Source organism: Barbus barbus, assembly GCF_936440315.1.
Source record: "Barbus barbus genome assembly, chromosome: 34".
Classification (NCBI taxonomy): Eukaryota; Metazoa; Chordata; class Actinopteri; order Cypriniformes; family Cyprinidae; genus Barbus; species Barbus barbus.
Genome location: NC_136762.1, coordinates 20,916,308 through 20,940,598, shown reverse-complemented (window position 1 = coordinate 20,940,598; position 24,291 = coordinate 20,916,308). Strand labels below are relative to the sequence as shown.

Sequence of the window (24,291 nt, the reverse complement as noted above, 5' to 3'; positions counted from 1 at the left end):
GGAATAGTGGCATGCCCTTGTTTTTTTGTTTTTTTTATCTTGCACTTAGCTTCATCCAGGATCAGGGGAAGTCTTTGACCCATTCTCTAAATGCAAATTACTGTCTTGGAGCAGTCGCCTGATAGGCTGTGTTTTAATTAATTTTCAGAAAGTCGATCCACTGAGAAAAGACCCAGCTGTTTTTTTTTTTGTGTCATGGATGCACAAACTTTAATCCTTCAGTTTATCTGTATGTCTGTGTGCCAAACTTCGGTCAGGGTTGATTTTTGGTTATGCTGTGGTGTATGTCCATCTTTGAAAGTGTTTAAGTCAGACAAAACAGGTTATTATATAAGTCTGACTCTTTTGCAAGGCAGTTGGGTGCTGTTCACTTGTAGTTGTCTGCTTTTTGCTTAATAGTTGTAAAATCTAAATACATTTTTGCTGGGAATACTATTATAGCCATCACTCCCATAATACGCTGTATTCACACGAGCAGAAATTTCAGTCACTGCTGTTCTCATAGAGCATGTGACAGCCTGAGGGCATATGAAAGGATTGAGCCACCAGTCCTTCTCATTGCACAGCAGTGTCTTTATTACTTCAGTGGGGTTAGAATGAGGCCATTGGGTTAAATCACCTTGCTTGCATCAATTGCCTTATGGGACTGATCCATAAAGCAACCCATAAAAAAGCACAGCAGCCCAGTAGTCCCAGGGGTCTGTACTGGTTTAAGCTCTGTTCAACAAAGACTGTCCCCTTCTGATGTTAAAGGAGTTCGAATAAGCCTTTCCTGTTTCTCTGTACTATCCCATCTGCACACCCTCTCTTTCTCAGTATGTTGGACGGCAAGGCCGGAAATGTTCACTCAGCCTTTTAAAATCTCCTCAGCCAACAAGTGGAATGTTTTAAATTCCACTGTCACCTAGTTCCTTTCTAATGCCCCCTTTGACTTTGAACCAGCAACTGGCAAGTGAATGGTTGCATGGTGGAGATACCAGAGGATCAGTTTCATTGTGAAGTTTTCCACCGATTGCAAATACCTTTTGCGTAGATTGTGAGGTTGGTGAGGCATAACATAACCAAACATCGGATTTATTCACACTGTAACACTAGTGTGTCCTGTCATGTATGAAGTTGCAAATGGGTGGAGTAGCAGTTATAAACATGATGTAGCTGGTTTTCTTTGTGCACCTTGGTCTGGGTTGCTGTATGACCTGCATTGCAGGGTGAACGCATTACTTTTGCATAACATTTCCACCCCAGTAATACTCCCTGTGAACTGTAATTGGAGCACAGATTCTTTACTGAGAGCTTGGAGAGGGGAGGGAGGTAATTATGTAAACGTCTATTGAGAGGAGCCAGTGGGGATTTAGGTGAAATCTGAAAATAAGAAAAGGAGTAGAGCATTTGGAAATGTAAGGAGAAGCAAAAAGAGAGAGAGAGAGAAAAAGGGAGGCAAATGTGGCATGGTTCCTGAATGTGTGAAAAGCAGAGCTTTGACCTGCGGATGTACCAGGAAGCCGGCTTGCCTTCTAGCTATAGAGCAGACAGACTCTGGCCAAATAAGCGTCATAGCGTTTTCTCTTGTCTGACAGTACTGCAGACACACTAGCCAATGAGCCGTGATGCCCTGCTGCAGAGCATTATGGGAAGGCAGGAGGTGGGAGGGAGGTCTAAGCAGTGTATCCTCCTGCAGAACTCTAAATGCAAAAGTCAAACCCAATGTAACCTAGTATAAACTGTCAAATTGCTGGAATAATGTGAATGATTTGACTGCCTTTAGGGTGGTCTGATGCACAGTATTTGGAATACGATATGACACTTAAAAATATGAATTTCATTGCATAAGATGCAAAATATAAAACCAAGTGTCTACAAATGATATTAAACCTTGTCTTTGAATTTAATTTATTTTTTAATCAACTGATATGAAGGCGATTTCAGTGGATTTATACATTTAGTTCACTGAAGAATCACTGTATTTAATTGTTCCAGTAACATTTGACATGTTAAGATGTTAAAATACATTTAATTTTAATGTAATTATTGTTTATCAAAACCTGTTGATTTATTTTATATTAAACCTGTTGAGATATTGTACATGCTTAATTGTGGCTCAGACTTAGCTATTGTTATTGTACCAGCAAATAACGTCTTTGTCTCCTGTCTGGCAGAAAACGCGGCCAAAGGCTCGTCAGTCATCGTTGTCCAAACCTATGGAAAGTAACTACTTCGGTGTTCCCTTGGCAAACGTTGTCACGCCAGATCGGCCCATTCCATTCTTCATCGAAAAGTGTATCCGTTACATTGAGACTACAGGTAAGCAGCACATTGCCAAATAGTCGAACGGTTCATGGGCAAGTTCCAAATGGAAGTGATCATCCTTATCCCCTTGGAGTGGAGACTTTGGAGTGAACAGGGACTCATTATTTAGTCGTTTGAAATGCACTTGAAGGGAGTGTAATTTCCTCATTATCTTCAGCTGGGATGTTCCCGTGACAACGCAGCACGGTGTCCATCAGCAGATGTCGCTGTTTTAATGTCATAAATGTTTTTTTTATTTTTTTATTGTTAGCATAACTGTTGCAAATAAACATACATTTTATATTTTAAAAGTTTTTAAAATATGCTATATATAAAAAATAATATAAAATGTATCTTTTTAAAATGTAAAATATATATATATTTTTTATGCCGGTGTCCATCAGTGAATCTGCACTGTCAAGGGAGCATCCTAGCTGAAGAAAATTAGGAAATTATGCTCCCTTCACCAAGTGCATTTCAAACGACTAAATAATGGCTCGCACGTGCCCTTTTCACTCCAAAGTCCCCACTCCAAGGAGATAGGGATGATCACTTCCATTTGGAACTTGCCCGTATACCGTTCGATACACGATACACATACCGTTGCACCTCTGTTTAAAATGCATTTAAAACGCATGCCAACAACTGACACTTGAGGCTGAAGTTCAAATCCTGCTCAGATCTGTGTGGAACTTAAGTTGGTTCTAATTGTATCTGAAGTTCTGAAGTTACAAATCCCTTTAAAACCTGCAAACCCAACCAACCTGGCCAAGTTGGAAGACCAGCAAACTACCTTAGGCTGGTTTAAGATGGTTTTGTCTACAGGGTATATACTGTACCTAACCTATATGATCGTTTTAACATTTTAAATGATCCACAGAGCTCAGCATGCAAATAAGAGCCTCTCATATTCAGCAACTATGATAATGCAATGAATGAATGCAGGTATGTGCACTTGTTAAGTGTGTATCTACGCAGCTGTGATTTGATTTGGCTCGGTAGCATTAGCGCCATTAGCTTTCAGGGATTAAGCTCATCAACTGAGAGCAAGTGCATTTGCTCTGGCTGGGGTTTTCTGTAATGCTGAGTGTTGGAGAACACATCAGTATTCCCTGTGGGATGCATCTGTCCATCTGCAGTTCAGATGAAGTCAACCCTGCTCGACCTACTGTATAATGAGGCCCTGTTAGTCAAATATTGGCATGTTCACGGATGCTGATCTCATAATTACGTTGCTTTGTGTGCTTCTGGATTATCCCTCAAGTGATTAGACTGGATCCTCACTACTGGATTACGATTGCACACAAGTATAAAATGAAATTTGTACAATACCTATATAAAGCATCAGCTACATGCTTTTATGTATTACATACATAGTTGAAGTGTATTCATTTCAAATCCTTAAGAGAGCACTCAACCCCACCCTTTGGATTGAATGTGTGAACCTCTAGGGGGCAGAGCGGAGTCAATGGCTGTGTCATTAATAGTTTTCTTAATTCAGCTCCTGATCTTTGTCCCTTGTTTCCATTTCCTCTTCCCCCCCGCCCTTCGCCCAGCTTTTCTATGTTTCCGTGTGTATGTGTGTAACCCCTTGCGGTAATTTTCTGCCTGATAACTCCTTCATTGAGATCAATATCACATTGCAGAAATGGTGAACAATCTTCCGTGCTCAGCTCTTTTTTTGTGCGCTGTGGGTGGAACTGGATTCTACAACAGCCTACAGCATCATTTGCTGATAGCACCCTCAGCGTGAACACTAGAGGATGCACATTCGCTCGCTCACTCACTCAAAGTGCCTTACCCATCAGTACAACCTTATCAGAATTACACCGATTTGCTATAACAAAGGCTTTTGTAGAAAAATGCCAGTTTGACATGTCAAGTAAGTCCTGCTAACAGATGTGCTTAGTCATAGCGGCTTAGTATTGTACATATGGCAACACTGTGCATCTCAGGGCCTCATAAAAGCTAAATTTACCTCTAGCTGTATAAATTAGGGATTGGTCACTGTGGTCATATGAAAACAGCTAGTCGGTTTATAAGGTCAGCTATTGAGATTTATTTTGTATTGTTTTGTTTTTTCTTATTTTATAGCACTTTTATAGCTGAAAGCAAAATAAAATAAGTAAAATATTAAATAAGCAAGTGGCGAGGTATGTGGATATGTGTTATGTGAATGACATTTGAAGTCAGCTGAGCTTTTTGTGGAGGTCTGCAAGTGCAGATTCCTTGGGAGCTTGGACTTGTCTAATACAACATGCCTAATTATGCAAGGTTTACTTGAGACCGACTAGTTGTTTTCAAAGTACTCTACCATTCAAATGTTTGGGGTCGATGTGCTGAAATGTTTATGCTGATCAAGGCTGCATTTATTTGTGCATAAATATTGTAAAAACAGTAATACTGTAAAAATATTATTGCAATTCAAAATAACGGTTTTCTATTGTAATATATTTTTAAATGTTATTTATTTCTGTGATGCAAAGTTGAATTTTCAGCATCATTACTCCAGTCTTCAGTGTCACATGATCCTTCAGAAATCATTATAATGTGCTGATTTGCTGCTCAAGAATAATTTCTTCTTATAAATCTTTAAAAACAGTTGTGCTTTTTTAATATTTTTGTGGAAACCGCAATAAATATATTTCAAGATTAGGCTATTTGATTAATAGAAAGTTCAAGAGAACTGCATTTGTTTGAAAAATAAACTCTTTTTTTTAACATTGCAAATGTATTTACTACCACTTCCTTTCAATTTAATGTATCCTTGCTAACTAAAAGTATAACTTTCTTAAAAAAAAAAAAAAAAAAATAGTAGTAACCCACAACCTTTGGATGGCAGAGCATGTAGCACATATTCATTAACTTAATTCATTAAATAATTTAATACAAAAACCATCAAAACATTAAGTCATTCTTTATTCATCCACATATCCTTATGTACTACACTCGTATGAAACTTGTGGTATTTTGTGAATGCTTCGGGCCCAATTCTTTGTTGAGTGACCATCACATTAATCAAAATGACTTCTTTTAAAGACCAAAGTTTTGTTGATGGGTGACAAATTCAGTTTATGAGCAAACTAATCAAGTTAAGCTTGTATATTTCTTGAGAAGGGTTCATTTCATTTTCTCCTATTTCTTTGTGTTTGATGGCGCTGAAATGAAAACACAGTCGCCGTCCTGTTATGTAACCTCAGATTTATATACAGTAGCTTCTATAGGGATCCATTTCCGTCCCTTCCGTTATACCCTCTGTACCAAAAATACTTGCGCTCCCCTATTGTTCCTCTCATTTCCCGTTCATTCTTCTAGGTAAACCTGTCTCTCATTTAACTTCTCTTTCCTCTTTGTCTTCTCTCACTCTTTATCTGTCAGTCCTTTTCTCACTGTAGCAATGGGATGTTATGATAAATGAGCGTTGGTTGTTTTAGGGCCATTGGGGTCACCATCTCCACATTATGCTTTTCATAGAATCAGTCCAGTGCTACACAGTATGGGAACAGGAGATACAGTGTATATAGTCTCAGCCCACAGGCCACCAACTGTAACCCATCAATCAGACCCTATTTTTAATATGAATTAGATAATGAAATGGCTCTAGTAGAAACAGCTCTAGTTATTGAGACAGGGAAGGAGGGAACGTGACAGCCGTTGGAGGAGGAGAAATGCTGAATTGGCTGATACTGGCCCCGGAGGATATGCTGAAGATGATGGCAGGAAGCGGCAGGGGTTTGTTTGGACATGTTGCAGGGTTATCTGTGCATTAGGAGGGCTTTAAGCAAAAAGGTCATGGTGAGTTTCAGTTAGAGAAGCCCATGAGGCTCAAAGTGCTCTGTGTTATTTTGAAATGTCTTAACATGACGTTCTCTTGATGCTGCTAATGGACTGGGCGTTCATTTTGAAGGCCAATAGATTGAGAGTGATGGACATGAAATGACATGAGAGAAATGATATAATGAACTGGAAATATGGTGACTTCCTTGTATTGTCCTTGACTGTCATTCAGAGGATGTTCCTCTTTCTCCCTCATGCATTTCTGTGGTTTATGTTCTGTTTGAACGTTTTCTTTAGGAGTCTTTAGTTTGTGATTTAAATTTGGTTTAAGCTATGAATGAGTCTTTTTGTACTTTTTCTTAGTTGGATAGCTCATCTGAATTAAGTTCACTAAAGCTTGCTCATAAAATGGGCATCAAAACTACATAGTAGGCTAGTGTATTCTTGTCTGGTATGCTTTAAAATTGAACAGGCCAAATAAAAAGCCCAATCAGGGCTTGACAATAAGGTTGATCATCTGGCCTGGGAACAGAATGAGAGTTTCTGACCAGTTGATGAAACTGTGACTTGCCCTTAAAAGGTTACTTATACATTGTCACTAAATGTAACATTTGTTGATCTTGAACATGTTTCATTATCTGTGAACTGTTGGTTTTCTGTTATGTTAAGCTTTCTGAGAATTCTGTTGATTTTTTTTTATTTTTATTTAATTTGAGCTATCCTGCAGAAACTTGGATACAATTTCTAATTATCACATAATTAGCAATTATAAGATAATCAGTAATGTTTACATCATATACCAATATTTTTCTATTCTCTCTCAAAAAAAAAAAGTTTATGAATTTATGGTGAGTTTATGATTATCCATCCATCCTTATTTATTCACTTCAGTTAATTTAAGGGAAGGGGGAAAGGGAGGTGGTGTGTGGCCAAGTATGGTGACCCATACTCAGAATTTGTGCTCTGCATTTAACCCATCCAAGTGTACACACAGTAGTGAACACACACCCGGAGCAGTGGGCAGCCAATGCTGCGGCGACCGGGGAGCAGTTGGGGGTTCGGTGCCTTGCTCAAGGGCACCTCAGTCGTGGTATTGAGGGTGGAGAGAGTTGGTTATTCACTCCCCCACCTACAATCCCTGCCGGACCTGAGACTCGAACCCACAACCTTCGGGTTGCAAGTCAAATCCATTAGGCAACGACTGCCTTAATTAGTTATATATAAGTTATTAATTTGCATATCTATATTTAGTAATTCACTTATGTAGTTAGTAATTAACTTATTTAATAGTTTATTTGATTGGCTTTTTTAGTTACTTGTTTGTTTAGTTACGTGCTTATTTGTTTAATTGTATATCGATTCATTTTGAGAATTGTGACACTTTTTTCTAGCATATTTAAACATTACAAATCTGTGTTTTTTTTTAATCATTACTTTTTCATTATTAATATTTTAGCCATTTCTAAATAAATAAATAATTTAACAACAGAAGACCAATAACGGGAGAAAAAATGCGCTGTTGAGGTCTGGCATTAAAATACAATGGCATTTGTGTTGTGGTTTATTTTAAATTGTTAATTTTATCATCACAAAACAACTTTTTTTTTTAATAGGCTGTTCATATTCATATCATATTTGAGCCTATTTTTAATTATGATTGATAGACCCAGGTAGACCTTGTGGATTTCTCAGACATCAAAAGTAGAGTTTTATGATCAGTGCAAATAACGCAAAATGAAACTTGATCTTTCAGAAGTTTTACGGTCCTTTTCTCACCTTTTTTCTTTTCTTTTTTCCCTCATGTTCTTACCTTCCTCTCTACACACGTTTCCCTTCCTGCAGTCCCACAGAAAAGCTTTTATGGATAATTGATCAGGAGAGGTGAGGCAATCAATGCGGTCTGCCTCGGCAACGCGCCGACTCATTTCCGAGAGTGTCTCTCTCTGCCTCTCGCTCTGTCTTCCTCTTTATCGATGTACTTGTTTTCTCTCTGCTTGGGTGAGATGGGCCAAGCCGAGCCATTCTCTGGCTCTTGCCTCCATCTGCATCTGCGGGGCACAAGACGCAAGCTGCTCTCTGCCTGTGGCAGCCCTCATTCTTCATGTACGACTGATAAGTCAAACAGTGAAGATCTGACAGTCAGAGTGTGGCCACACAATTAGCAACCTCAGATATAAATTAAATGTGTAATGCGTTGTACATTCTCTGAGCTGGAGATAACACCATTGATGGCTCTTGACGGTGTAAAAGGGAGTGGAGTGCGAAACTCATTAATGTCAACTCTCTCTCTCTCTCACACACAGGGTTGAGCACAGAGGGGATCTACAGGGTGAGTGGAAATAAGGCCGAGATGGAAAGCATGCAGCGGCAGTTTGACCAAGGTGAGTCACATGACCTGTCTGCCTTTCACTTTCTTTTGCTTTTGATCTCTCTTTTCAGTTTCTGTTTAGTGTGCTTTATTGGCATGGCAGATACATATAAATAGAACAAAATGTAGTACAGCTGAGTAACATGCAGTAGTATCCGATTTAAAAAGAAACAGTGGAGTAGAACAAGTTGAAATAGCAAGGAATGAAATTAGTAAGGGTAAATTTAAACGATTCAGTGTTGGGAATGTTTCAAGTCAGGCAGAAACAAATAATGCATTTAAATGCTAATCGGCCTCAGTAAACAATCACATTTTACCTGTGTTGCATCTTGCAGTGTGAATTGAATGTAATGGGAAGTCCATACACCACAAAATAATCCCATTGTCTTTGTTAGATGCACAGATATACATGCAAACATGCTAATGGAGTCCAGTTTGTGAACAAATGAGCAGATTCTTTTAATGTTGTCTGTTTGAATCGGTTTGAAGCTCTTATGCCGAAGCTACCATGGCAGTTTTGAAACAAGTATGAATTATGTGTGGCATAATGTGATTATCATCATGATATTGAATGAAAAATGAAATACTGACGTTAATACTACACATAATACACAGTATACTATTAAATAATCCAGTGGCAGTAACTGTTGACACTATGGTTGATTCTGGTTGACACTCCAACATAGTAGGTGGCAGTGTTGCACTTTAACACTGTTTGACATCCATCAGAAAATGGAAAAATGAAGACAATGACTAGTGTGTAGCTAGTACTGCTGCACTACATCATGTCAGACGAGACGACAGATGAAAACAAGCTACTCTACCTTCAGCCGAAAAAATTAGTTTGCCAGTGTAGGAGTTATTTTGGAGTTATTTTTTTTGGTTTTGTAAAATAAAGAAAACACGTAGGGTGCGCTTTCTGCATTCTCAGTCTCCGTGAATATCTTCCTGAAATGAGTCACTAGAATGAATGAAAATGACATGAGAAATACAGTATATCTAAAGAAAGCTTGAAGTGTCTATTATTAAACGAAGTAAGTCATGTGGAAAACAAATATTTTCTGATAAAATAAATCCGTATGAAACCAGTCATTTATTTTTTACTTTATTAGTGTTACTGTGACATAAACTTGTACAAATTCACTTGTTGAACTTTTCCCAAACTATAATGCCAGACTAAAATATGTCGAGTGCAACATTTTGAAATATGATAGGCAACCTTTCATTGCATCTAAATGTTGTAGGACTCTCATTTTAGCTCGCATTCTCAGGTGATTTATTAAAGGGAATACTGACATGCAATGCATGATTTTTACTTTTGTTTTTTTTAACACTGCATTTTTAGCTTAAGTAACGTAATTTTAATGACATAACTGTAATCAAATTACATTTAAAATGTAACTCATTACTTTACTGCGTTACTGAGTAACCCATTATACCCAACTCTGGTCAAATCAAACCCTGACTGCTGTCCCCCCGTCTCTCTCACTTTTCTTCCTATACACTTTACACTATAGTAATCTTATAAAGGCAAATAAATAAATGAATCTAAAAGTAAATGCTAGACGCTGAAGTTAGCATTATCAAGATGAAAATGTAATGGTATTGTCCCAGTACAAACATACTCTCACTCAAGTATGTACTTTTGCCATCACCACAGAAAGTAGCAACTTTTAGATTATTTGATTAGAATTCAGAAATCTGAAAAGTAAGGGAGTTTTGTTCTATTATTATTTTGTCATTAAACGATAGCCCCGTTTCCACCGCAGGAACTTTACCCAGGAACTAGGGAGGCTGGTACTCGATGTGTTTCCACCGCTAGAACTAGGATCTAAATAAAGTTCTGGGTGCAAATCAGAAAGTCCCTCCTCGCGAGGTAGTACTGTTTCAAAGGTCTAGAACTTTCGGGGGCGGGACTTGGGCGCTGAACATGCTGATTGGTTGAGTTCACGCAGCATTGTATCAAAGAGTATTGAAGACCTATACTGTTTGATTGTATATCAACCACCATATATTCACTTTTAAAAAAAAAAAATGTATTGTGTCATGTAATTTTAAAAGTATTTCAGGTGAGAATATAGTGGTTTAAAACTCAAATCTGCGGTTTATTTATAAAGACAGCACCGATTTGAAAATGTGCTTCGCCGATTTCGGAGACATGAGATCCAAGCGATCAGCAGGCGCTCAGTGTTCATGTATCCGCCAAGAGTAGCCTCAACTCGGCTAGTCCTTCTGACATCTGCCGCTGGCACTGATGTCTCTGTAGTGGTTAAACATGAGATCATTTGTTTTGGGTAAATCAACAGGTAATCTTTGGTCTTTATTCCATTAATCTATTATGTTAAAATGAAAAGAGGCAATACTGTTTGATTATGTTTTGTTTCATTGTAATGTAGGCTATGTACGTTCCCTGAACTACATTTCCGCGGCTATTAATATGTTTAAATGAACCCGAAAAGAGGCAGTGGTGTTTGATATCATATTTCGTCTTATTGTAAATTCAGTGAGGAAAATTGCAGTAGCCAAGGTAGGCAGACTGACATATCAAGTACGCTGCTGTTTGCAGAATTACCGGATTTGCGTTGTCCCGTCCATGGGAGTTCACACTCCTGAGTCGAATTTGCGAAGTCCAAACTACCGATGACTCAAGTCCGAAAATTGCGTACTTGGTATTGAGAAACGCGCGCAGACCTACGTCACCAGACTATTTGCTTAAACTTCTCTGTACTCTAGACCGCGATGGAAACGCAGACAGCAACTGGTCTGGGGGAAAAAAAGTTCCTGGGACAAATTGTTCCAGGTAATTTTGGTGGAAAAGCAGCAATTGACATTGTTAAACTTAAAAGTTTACTGCAAAAGGCCTGCATACCAATATGCATACTTCCCTACTAGATAGTAGGTGAAAACAGCATGTAGTATGTCCACATTCACAGTATTCATAAAACAGTTGGTGCAAAGTGCCAGATGACCTACTAGTTCTGCTGATATTCCAAAGTGTGCATCTGATGGGACTTTACCATCATGAGGCCATGGGAGAGGAGTTGTGACATAGTAAAATTACGCAACTGACGCTGGTACGTTATGTGACAATGACAACATAGCGAATGTAGTACATCCAGATTTCAATACCACACACATTCATACAATATAGAACAGACTTTTTAACAGTTGCAAAGTATCTTCCTCATCAAATGTAGTACCTAACTAGACAGTATGCAATTTCACCTAATAACTATTGTCCAGCAATATCTTTTGTTGCATTGACCCATGTACAATTTACACTAGACTCTGAAGAAAACATAAAACATTAAAATACCGTGGTGCTGTTTCAAAAGTACGACTTGAAAAGCTTGTAAAGCTAAGAACATTACTGAAGTATAACAAGAGCAGTGACTCCCACCTTCTCTCTCTCTGCTTGTCTGGCCTCCATGAACTTCCATGCTCTCACATTACCCTGCTGTTGTAACAGCATAATCTAAAGACATCTCATGGATATCATAGTACATACAGAACTCTGTTACTCATATTTGCCTTGGGGAAAAGTTTGAGTGGGTCAGTCACAGCAGACCCGGCTGACCTCGCTGCTTTCAAAGAAATGGCTGCTATTCCTCTGTGCATGGATCACATTTCTGTCAATGAGCACATGGTAGAGCAGATAAGCTCAATTAACCGGGACTGATCCACAGCTATTGATCCGGCCCACCGAGGGCCATTATGAAAGCATAATGTCATAGCGCATAGAATATGCTTGTATTATGTGCATAATTGAGGAGAGGCTATTTACGATTGCTTATTTTTAAAAGTGGTAAGACGTGTATATAGTTCAGACTAGTATGTTTATTTGTATTTGTGCGTGTATGTATATATGTGTACGTCAGCCTCGAAACCTTAATGACTTGGAGAGGATCTGTAAAGAGGAGTGGGACAAAATCCCTCCTGAGATGTGTGCAAACCTGGTGGCCAACTACAAGAAACGTCTGACCTCTGTGATTGCCAACAAGGGTTTTGTCACCAAGTACTAAGTCATTTTTTTGAAGGGATCAAATACTTATTTGACTCATTGAAATGCAAATAAATTTATAACTTTTTTTTTAAATGCGTTTTTCTGGATTTTTTTGTTGTTGTTCTGTCTCTCACTGTTCAAATAAACCTACCATTAAAATTATAGACTGATAATTTCTTTGTCGGTGGGCAAATGTACAAAATCAGCAGGGGATCAAATACATTTTTCCCCATTGTATACACTTACCAGCCACTTTATTAGGTACACCATTTCAATTGCTTGGTAACACAAATTGCTAATCAGCCAATCACATGGCAGCAACTCAATGCATTTAGGCATCTAGATGTGATGAAGACGACTTGCTGAAGTTCAAACCGAGCATCAGAATGAGGAAGAAAGGGGATTTAAGTGACTTTGAATGTGGAATGGTTGTTGGTGCCAGATGGGCTGGTCTGAGTATTTCAAAAACTGCTGATCTACTGGGATTTTAACACACAACCATCTCTAGGGTGTACAGAGAATGGTCCGAAAATATCCAGTGAGCGAAAATGCCTTGTTGATGTCAGAGGACAATGGGCAGACTGGTTAGAGATGATAGAAAGGCAACAGTAACTCAAATAACCACTCGTTACAACCAGGGAATGCAAAATACCATCTCTGAACGCACAACACGTCGAACCCTGAAGCAGATTACATTGTTGATGTCAGAGAAGAGTGGGCAGACTGGTTAGAGATAGGGGGAAAGGGAGGTGGTGTGTGGCCAAATATGGTGACCCATACTCGGAATTTCTGCTCTGAGTTTAACCCATCCAAGTGTACACACAGCAGTGAACACACACCCGGAGCAGTGGGCAGCCAATGCTGCGGCGCCCGGGGAGCAGTTGGGGGTTCGGTGCCTTGCTCAAGGGTCTCACCTCAGTCGTGGTATTGAGGGTGGAGAGAGTGTTGGTTATTCACTCCCCCACCTACAATCCCTGCCGGACCTGAGACTCGAACCCACGACCTTCGGGTTACAAGTCCAACTCTCTATCCATTAGGCCACGACTGCCCCTATCACGACTGCACGACTCTCTATCACAGATGATAGAAAGCCAACACTAACTCATAACCACTCGTTACAACGAAGGTATGCAGAATACCATCTCTGAATGCACAACACGTTGAACCCTGAAGCAGATGGACTACAGCAGCAGAAGACCACACCGGGTGCCGCTCCTGTCAGCTAAGAACAGGAAACGAAGGCTACAATTCGCACAGGCTCGCCAAAATGGAACAATAGAAGATTGGAAAAACGTTGCCTGGTCTGATGAGTCTCGATTTCTGCTGCAACATTCAGATGGTAGGGTCAGAATTTGGCGTAAAGTACATGAAAGCATGGATCCATCCTGCCTTGTCTCAACGGTTCAGGCTGGTGGTGGTGGTGTAATGGTGTGGGGGATATTTTCTTGGCACACTTTGGGCCCCTTAGTATCAATTGAGCATCGTTTAAACGCCACAGCCTACCTGAGTATTGTTGCTGACCATGTCCATCCCTTTATGACTACAGTGTACCCATCTTCTGATGGCTACTTCCAGCAGGATAATGCACCATGTCACAAAGCTCAAATCATCTTAGACTGGTTTCTTGAACATGAGAATGAGTTCACTTTACTCAAATGGCCTCCACAGTCACCAGATCTCAATCCAATAGAGCACCTTTGGGATGTGGTGGAACGGGAGAGTCTCATCATGGATGTGCAGCCGACAAATCTGCAGCAACTGCGTGATGCTATCATGTCAATATGGAGCAAAATCTCTGAGGAATGTTTCCAACACCTTGTTGAATCTATGCCGCGAAGAATTAAGGCAGTTCTGAAGGCAAAAGGGGGTCCAACCCGGGTACTAGCAAGGTGTACCTAATAAAGTGGCCAGTGAGTGTATGTATATGAAATTGTTCAGCAAAGAAGCATTAAATTTATCAAAATGAAGGATTACTATTTCAAATAAATTCTGTTCATCAAAGAATCCTGAAAAAAAAAAAATCAGTTTATGAAAAAATATTAAGCAGCACATATGTTTTCTACATTAATAATAATAATAATAATAATAATAAGTGTGACTGCTGAAAATTTAGATTTCATCACAGGAATATATATATATTTTTAAATATATGAAAATAATAAAAATATTTTAAATTGCAATATTATTTCTGTATTTTTGCACTAACGTTTAACTGTATTTTTGATTCAATAAATCCAGCCTTGGTGAGCATAAGAGGCTTCTTTCAAAAAAACATATTTACTGTCGCAAAACATTTCATTGATAGCGTATTTCAAATGTGACTTTTTTTCCCCATCCAGAACAGAATATAATATTCGTAAATAAAAATGCATTTATATACAGGTTACAAATATTATGTAATATAAAAATAATTAATAAAATGTTAATATTTATATAAATATTTAATTATTTTTTAATATAATATTTACGTAAATATTCATGTGTTTTATTAGTTAATAGACATGGACTAAAAGCCCCAAATCTCTAATTTGAATTTCATTAAGCTCTCTAAAGAAACTGTTGTGTGCTGTGGAAGTGTGTTTGTGTGTGTGCATCACCATAGGCTGTCCTTACTTTGTGTTTGCGGCGGAAGAGAAGGTCAGTTAATTACCAGCAGATTGGTTTAGGTAATGAACCGCGATCTCACACACTCCACTGATCTGGTCGGGCCCGGTTCGGATTGGCATGAGCTAATAATAGGTGAAGGCTCGTGTCTGATCGATCAGAACCCCGCACAGCCAGGTTGACAATACAATTACGGTGGAAATTACTACACAGGTATGTGCTCAGCAGCATCCCGGCCAACTCCGGAGAAATGTCAGACGATTCACAATCAGGTGCTACACAGCCGTTATCGATCTCTGATGAAATACAATCAGGACGGCTAGAGTAACTGATCCGGGGTCAACTAGATTTAACATGCTGGTCTGAAAGATTACAATTGTAATATGAATGTTGAGTGCTTGTCTGTGTTTGTAGCTTTAGCTTAATCATATTGGCAGAAGCAGAGATCAAAATTGTTTTGTGGTTTTAATCGGCGCTTGTTTTGTTTGCGGCTCATAACTTCTCACCCTCTCCTATGCACTCATTTCACGCCTGCATGCTAAGCACGCATTCTACAATTAGATATACATTTCGCTGGATCAGCCGAGAGATTAGAGATGCATCCAGACAGCAAGAGTGGACAGGTTTGTTTATAAGGGGCTTGTGCTTTCAGAAGGACCACTTGTGTGAACAAAGAAGCTGCATTTAGAAGAAGCTGGCAGTCAGGGATATTCATATGATCCTGTGTCTCTGATTTAAAAAAACTGATTATTTTTTTTTATTTTTTATTTTTTCCTGATCAAATACCTCCTTGAAAAATGTGTTCATTTGCCTTCCCATTTATCTCAGTGCCAGTTCCTTGGTACAAAATGTATTTCAGGGTCAGAGTGATTTAAAATTATGGTGCAGGTCACAGTGGTTCTTCAGTTGTTGGCACTTTTGGCCCTGTGCAGTTTTTTTTTTTTGAAGGTCTGAGACCAAGGATAAAACTAAATTTAAACAAAATGTGTGTGAAAAGTAACAAAAATACTTTTCACATGCCTTTTATGCATGGTAAAGTTTGTAAAATCGCTATGTGATCATACTGAAATCTGTTGGTTTTAATAAAAATTAACCCGCAGCGCACACAATTGCCTGAAGTTAAGGAAACACCCGTTAGAAGGATAATGTACGCTTAACTAGTCTACACTTCCTTTTTTTTTTAGACTGTACTTTAACAACTTTAAATTGCAAATAGGTTGAGAAGCTGCAGTGACTCATAAACTTCCATTTAACATCTAACCGAATTCTCTCTCTCTTTCTGTACATTATAGACCCTAACATTGACCTGATCGAGAAGGACATGTCTGTGAACACGGTGGCAGGAGCGATGAAGAGCTTCTTCTCAGAGCTGCCCGATCCTCTGGTACCATACAGCATGCAGACGGAGCTGGTAGAGGCCTTCAGTGAGTATCAACACGAGAGTGCGCAGACTCTCACTATCAATAAAAACACTGATACAGGCAAGATTTTCCACGGCCAGATGTTTACTCTCAGAAAGCAGCATGCTTGGTTGTAGTCCTCTGAGGTTAGTGTGCTCTGGAGAGCTCCTCTGCTGTACAATCCTGTGTGTGGAGCTGGGAGAAAAAGAATAACAAGTGATAAGCCAGCGAGTAGAAATGGATTGAGTTTTCCTGTTGCGGTATTATAGACTTCTCTCCCCGTTCTTCAATACACACTCTCTCTCTCAGTGTGAAGTTCAGCATTGTCTGCTCTGGGCATCGCTCCAAGCCAGCAACACACAAGCGATGAGACTTAAGCCTAAGATTGCCGTTAGTCCTTCACTTCAGACTGTTTCTCAATAAACAAGCCCTCTCAAGTCCTGCCATGTTTTAAATAGTTTCACAAACAGCAGACCTGATTCAGCAGAAAACAAAGCGTTACACCCAAACCTGCACTGGTGGAGTAAAGCACAAGAGGGGATTCGATTGGTTAAATGTATGATCCAATCATGTCACTCATTTTGCAGGTGTTAAAATCTTAGTACTGTTCAAATAGCCATAGAAAAAGTTTGAGGCAGTTGCATATTTTTTAGTGAATTTAATCTATCAAATACCAACGTAATCAGATATTAATTTGAGTTTGGTTCTTCTGTGAAACAAAACAGAAAATATTTGGAAAAATGTCAATGTTTTTGTCCATACGATGCAAGTCAAAACTATTTGGTTACCAACATTCTTCAAAATATCTTCTTTCGTGTTCCCCAGAAGAAAGAAAGAGGTTTGGAACGACATGAGGCAGTCGTGGAAACTCCAAACCCTAGATATAAGCAACCACTTAATAATATTTAGTCACAACTACACTTTTAACCAAACACTATTTAATGGAAGAACATTACAGAAGCCCATTGAGAGTAAGAAGGAAGGGATAATGGAGCGAGAGGACAGACGGCAGGTCACCTGACTGCCGTGTCACTCTCCGCAGGTGGTGGGCGGGGCTTCGCTCTGGTCCGTCTGTTACTGGACGCCATGGCAAGAGCCCAACAGACTCGTTCTGTTTTAGTCTCTGAAAACACAGGAAGTACCTGCACTGCTTCAAGACCTTCTGAATAATCCTTTGCTTTGTTGATCTGCCATCTATTAGATGTCTCAATGGGATATTTAAATTAATGCATTTTCTAACTGGCAGTAGTGGTGGTGGTTTATTCATTAGATGATAGTTGTATATTCGGTCTCAAAATAAACAATGTCTGGTAGGTTTTAAATACACCGGCATCCTGATGTTTTGAGATCATTATTACTACTATTAATACTACAGGTCATGGTTTCATTCAAGTGCCTAAGTATTAAGCCCAAAATATACTTAAGTTTTTACATGAACGCTTAGATATGCATACAGCCGAACCTTTAAAAAAAAAAAAAAAAAAAGTATTTGTATGCACTTAATATGCATGTTCCAAAAAATCTCTTTTTGTGCATAGTATGTGGAAAAATTCAAAGCACATGCGCTTACGAATACCCAAGCATACCCATAAAACCCGAAGTATAATTTGGTCCCATAGAATTCTTTTGGTTTTGATGTAAACTTGCTAAGTATACTCCGTTTGACAGTTGCTTGACATTTGCGCTCTATAAAGTTTCATCCTTGTCACATTCTCACATTATAAGCGAAGCCTGTGATTTTACTCAAATTTACTGACTTATCTCCCGGATATGATGTCAAGGCTTTGTGTAACATTATATATCATAAACTGAAGAGTGTTCCTTACTGCACGCTGCTATACATTTCGTCCATCTCCATCTAATCACTCTTTTTGTTTTCGCTCTTCTGATGGTTTTCAGCTTTCTCTTTCTGCAAATTGTATAGTTGCTTGGTGTATAGCGCTATGACCCAGCACCCAAAATACTATCAAAACACTCCAATGCAGCCTCCATGCTTCGCGAAAGATGGATAAAAAGGCGCACAGGAAACAAAAACCTTGAAAAAATGATATATGACCCCCAACAAATCCTGGCCCTATCACAGAGATGCCGATTCGCAGGGGACTAATATTATCACAGAACCTGGGTGTTTGGCGAAATATGGTAGGTCATTTGCGGGGAAATTTTTACTTTACAAATTACAGACCGATTTGATCAACCGCAATTATTACAAATGACTAGAGGTCACCAGGTAATACTATTTCTGTGTGAATAGGGCTCCAGAGTTATAACTGATAACTGCTACTGACTCACCATCAACTTCAAGAACACAATGAACTCTAGAAACAAAGTAAATGCACTACAAATCACCCCAGCTAGCAACCACATAGCAACAACCTGGCATTATAGTGGTTCTGCACATTTTCCTTCGAGTTACTGCAGTAATTCTGCATCTGGGGCCACAATGCATAATGCTGATGTCAGTGTGTGAGTGTGTGTAACGCTGACATTAGTGTGTGTGTGTGACTAGGGAGGAACACATCTGCCGTAGTGGTCACATGTTCTGACACAAGGCTCACAGCGTTAAGGGCTGATGTAAGCCGTTCTGACTCAACACAACCATCAAGCTTGCTGCACCCAGGGCATGCGTGTGTGTGTGTCTGTGTGTGTGTGACTGCACACACTACACAATTATTTCTGTCCATGTACTGTTTGTGTGTGAGACACTGTGCTTCATTGAACAATCCCTCAGTCACCCCAGATGAGACTGATGGGAAGTCTAGTATGCGCGCACGTACACACACACACACCTTTTCACTGTTACTCCTCTCTAGAGTTGTTGTTTGTGCATATTAGAACTCATTATTCCTGAAATACTTCCTCAAGCATCACTTCAAAGCAATCTGAGGTCCCAAAGCCAAACATGGAGAGTGTTTTACTCACATTTCATCTGGAGTAAAGAGTGATTCAGTTTCTGCACACACATTCAATCAAAGTCTCAATTAGTTTTCAGAATTTTTCACAAATCTGGTGCAAAATTATGGAGGAAATTATGGTCTGTTTACTATGTTGTTGTTTTAACTATTTAAAAAAAAAAAATGAATTAAACCGCTTTAAATTGGTCTTTTTGATTTTAATTATATCTAAATTTGTATTTATTTTATTGAACTGTAAACGCATGAATTAAAGAGTTTCTTATCTATTAATCTGTCCATTTAAAATCTGATTTGTTTCCTTTTTTTAATATTTGAAATTGACAACTCATTCTTTAATTTTATTTTAAGTGTCACTTACTCTATACAAAAGAGTGCATATCGCTTTGAAATTAATCATGTTTTAAATGTTGTTTCATGTAATGATTTAGCAGCAGTTAAAAAGTTGGTATAGACACTCCAGTCAGATTAACTTAATGAAGTCTTTGGTTAAAGGTTCTATTAAAATTTACTGGTGTATATATAACAGAATAGGTAACAGTTGCAGATTAAGCTTGAATTACGATGTCACTTGGCATGGACAAGATAGTTTGAAGTATTTATGATTTTGATACATTTTTATTTTCCTTATATTATTTGCAACATTCAACCCTGTTGCCAGGACTTGGGTAACAGGGTTGAAGGTTAAGCTTGAGGAATGCCATCAAGTCTACAATTTGTGTAGAAACCAAAAAAATTTAATTATGTACTTGTATTCCCAGTAAAAAGGGTTATAATTTAATGAAACTTGTGGAAAGGTGTGGATCATTATGGTAACCGGGTTGAACATGTTGTATGTGTGGGACAGCTTAATATTGTGTTTATGGTACATACAATTTTTTATCATTTAAAACATATCTATATATTTTAAATAGCTTGGAGTCTGTGCCTTTGTTGCTTTAAAGAGCTAATAGGACACCATGATATTACAGAAACACACTGGTCTCGAAGGTCCTCAAGCATTGAAGTCATTGTCAAGACTGACTCCTGTGTGGGTGTGTGTCTTTTGTCGCCCTCTATCTATTTGTGTGTTGTGGGACAAGTGAACACCTGTGAAGCATAAAGAAAATAAATGTGTTTGTGTCTCATTCTGTTTCCTCTCTGCCCCCTGCAGAAATCAATGATCGAGAGCAGCGCCTCCACACCATGAAGGACATGCTCCGCTGGTTCCCTCGAGAAAACTATGAGGTCTTCAAATACGTCATCACTCACCTGAACAAGTGAGAATCAGAGCCATCCCTAGGGCAACACACGATCAAACTCGCTCACACCAATGTTTTCCATTCTCACTGTTTCTCTCTTTCTCTCAGGGTGAGTCAAAACAGCCGCCTGAACCTGATGACCAGCGAGAACTTGTCCATCTGTTTCTGGCCGACACTAATGCGGCCCGATTTCACCACCATGGACGCACTGACAGCCACACGCACCTACCAGACAATCATCGAGACCTTTATCCACCAGTGTGCTTTCTTCTTCTACAATCAGCCCTTGGCCGACACACCCAGCGGCTTGCCTGGACATCCCGCCTCACCTACCACCACCTTGTCTTCTGCCTCCTCCGTACAAGGCTCCGCCTACTCCACCTGTTACGCCCCATTGCAACCTGTAGCCCCGCCCTTCAGCCCCGCCCAACAATCCCCACCCCATTCTCCACCCCCAACCCCTCAATCCCCAATCCAGAGCCTGCTGCCTTCTCTCCACCCCCATCACCCCCCTACGGAACAACACACGCTGTGAAGCTGTAGACGAGGAGGAGAACTTTAGGGGCACTGAAAGAGATTAATCGAATGGAAGAAACTTCCGAGGAGATTGCACGGCCGTGCCTGACTCATCACAAGCAGTAGAGGAATGAGGTTGACGTCAACCACACTTCATCGCCCTCTTTCTGCATCATGCTACTCTATAAATCGCTCTGTTCACACATTAACAACTGCACATGAAGTGTGGTAACCCCAAACCCAGATCTCTAATGGGTCCATCTAACGTAGATGTCCCACTCTTGCTGGTCCAGCGTTGTCTATTCGGGTGGCCACTGTATGCGCAACCTCCTAGAAATAAGGTTAAGCGGGCCAACAGGGTGGCCTATATATTCACCAGATTTTTGTTGTAACGTTCGAACACTGTTATAAATTACGAAAAATAAATGTTTTTGCCTCCCCCTTATTTAATCTGTTTCGCCTGTGACAGCCTTTTAAAGAGAGACAGAAATCAAAAGACAACTGGATCTAGTTTTGCTGGCAAGGATGTGTGTGGCAAAGCATTCTGGGATTTGAAGTCTTTTCCTCCCCTTTATCCCCTGTCACATGATCCTCCAGAACATGCTGGAAGACTAATGCTGCTTTTATTGCAGAATGTCCTCACAACCCTCGGTTTCCTGCTCCATGAGGATCTTCGGCTTTGTTCGGTGTCTGTTCATTTGGGAGCTGTTTTCTTATTCTTATTACACGTTTGCAGGAAGTTCCCTCATGTTAGATCTGTTGACTACTTTTTGCGCACATGATTGGTGAACCAGTAAGTGATGAATTCTAAGGGATGGGTTGGGTTGTGGTCCTCCTGCGTTTTAGAGGAGAGGTATGCACTAAATCAAGAGTTACCTCACAGTTCTGGAAGGTAAAGGAAGTTTGCACTAGAGGAGACGCTGTGCTGTACCTATTTGAAAGGCATTGAATCCGTGAGATGTGGAAGCCTAGAGGAGGATGAGAGTGAAGATAGTGGCATAGCTATAATGGCATTCGGAAAAGATAAAGTCTTCAAAACAGCATGAATGTGAGCTTGCAGTTAGTGGCTTTTTGTCAAGACTGACGAAATGTCTCTACTTCAGAGTTGACCTCAGAAGGATGACATTGTTAATAAAATGCCAGACGTAAAAAACAACAAAAAAACGGATTCGGAGAAGAAAACCTGGGTTAATGCGGTAGCTTGTGAGTAGACTTCCATTTGTGAGCTCTTGGAGCGCAACACTACCACCCAGTGGACAAAGCAGGTATTGCATGTTGAAACTCAGCTTGCATTCACGCTGGTTACATTTTTGTTTTTCTAGAAAATGCTGGATGTATTCACAATCACATGGTTTAAATAAAAACGCTGCCATTTAGCTTTCAAGTTTATATCAATATTCCCCAGCACTTATACTTCATAAGTTTTCTTGATCCAGATGAAATAATGTTCTGTGGCTTTTGTTTATTTGAACTCAAGAGTTTGTTGCGAGCTGTGGTTTTCAAGCAGGCAGACGCTGTGAAACTGTGAAACGATCACATTTATGGATAAAAATGAATGTATCCCACAGCGGATTTCACTTCAGTTTTGTGCATATCTCTCCCTGTAATACTTTAAGTGAACCACACCTGCCCTGTCCCTCTTTAACTTCAATCCACATCTACTCTGACTTCTGATTGGCTGTGATCAGCTGCAACTCTAACTGTTTCTGCTTAAACACTACGTCTTTTGCCCTCAGAGAGCAGGAGTAATGGTTTATTTTGGGAAATGGGGAGCTGTGTGGCCTATACGCCCCTGGTACTTTATATGAATGCTGCATTCTCTGTGTATTTTCAATGTATTCGTTCAGAGCCGACTGTCCTTCGCAGCCAAAGACTGCAAAAAAAGTAATAAAAAAGGGCAGGGGAAGATGACTAAAAGCGACAAGAAAAACGTGTATTAAAAATGTGACATTGTTTCAGCAATCCTATTTGGCTGCATTACTTTTTTTTCTTTTTTTTTTTCTTTCTTTTTTCAACAATGGTGACAGAGTGTCTGTTAAGTTAAAGGAGAAAGGAGCAAAACTATATTCAGAATGGTTGTTTATTTGTACGTTAGGGGGGTCTGACACTTTGCCCTGTAGTCAATGGTGATAGAAAAGATGTTCTTTTTATGTTTTATTTTAATAATTAAAAAATGAAACAAAGCATTTTTAACTTTCTTCTTTTTTTTTCTTTTTTTTTGTGAATGGTGTAAAGGCCACAATGATGTAGTGCATGATTCAAGACCAGGTCAGGGAGAGGGGTCTGCCACTCTCAGTATTAAAAAAGGAAGAAAAAAATGAACAAAGAAAAAAATAGAATGGGAAAAAATACAGAAATAAATGAAGTTACATCAACAAAAATACATGTCATTATTTGCCAAGAAGTTGGTAATTAGTCTCAATGGGAATGGTGTATAAACAGTAAGGCCTTCTGTGACCTGTATTATAGTTAATAAAATCAATCTTGTAAAATCAGTCTCTTGTCTTTATTTTATACTTGCAGAATGTTCATAAATTCCATTACATCTGTGCTTTTGCAATTTACTAATTCTACTTTTTCACTTATGTAATCTATTGGTTTTTTTAAGAAATTAATTTTATTCAGCATTGATGCATTAAACTGGTCAAATATGACCGTAATTAATTTGTCATTGTTGGAAAGAAATTCTGTTTAAAATAAATACTGTTCTTTGGAACTTTCTATTCATCACAGAATCCTGTGATGAAAATTAATCATGGTTTCCACATTGAATCAGAAATGTTTCTTGAGCAGCAAATCAGCATATGTGACCCTGGACCACAAAACCAGTCTTAAGTCGCTGGGGTATATTTGTAGCAATAGCCAAAAATACATTGTTTGGGTCAAAATGATCCATTTTTCTTTTAGGCCAAAAATCATTAAGATATTAAGTAAAGATCATGTTCCGTGAAGATATTTGGAAAATTTCTTACTGTAAATATATCAAAACTTAATTTTTGATTAGTAATATGCATTAAGAACTTCATTTGGACAACTTTAAAGGCAATTTTCTCACTATTTAGATTTTTTTGCACCCTCAGATTCCAGATTTTCAAATAGTTGTATCTCGGCCAAATTTTGTCCAATCCTAACAAACTATACATCAACTAAAACGTCTCAGGTTACGTATGTAACCATGGTTCCC

The 24,291-nt window shown here is 39.1% G+C and overlaps 1 protein-coding gene across 2 annotated transcripts in view; it reads left to right on the top strand.

The window, feature by feature from the left end:
* arhgap35a (Rho GTPase activating protein 35a) overlaps positions 1 to 23,595 on the top strand; it is an 88,956-nt gene extending 65,361 nt beyond the window's left edge. For both annotated transcript variants that reach the window (XM_079392354.1, XM_079392353.1), the window contains exons 3-7: positions 2,157 to 2,301; positions 8,367 to 8,444; positions 16,331 to 16,462; positions 20,504 to 20,609; positions 20,700 to 23,595. In XM_079392354.1, coding sequence (XP_079248480.1) covers positions 2,157 to 2,301; positions 8,367 to 8,444; positions 16,331 to 16,462; positions 20,504 to 20,609; positions 20,700 to 21,126 — 888 coding nt within the window. In that variant the 3' untranslated portion in view covers positions 21,127 to 23,595. The remainder of the gene's footprint in view (positions 1 to 2,156; positions 2,302 to 8,366; positions 8,445 to 16,330; positions 16,463 to 20,503; positions 20,610 to 20,699) is intronic.
* The last annotated feature ends 696 nt before the right edge of the window (positions 23,596 to 24,291 follow it).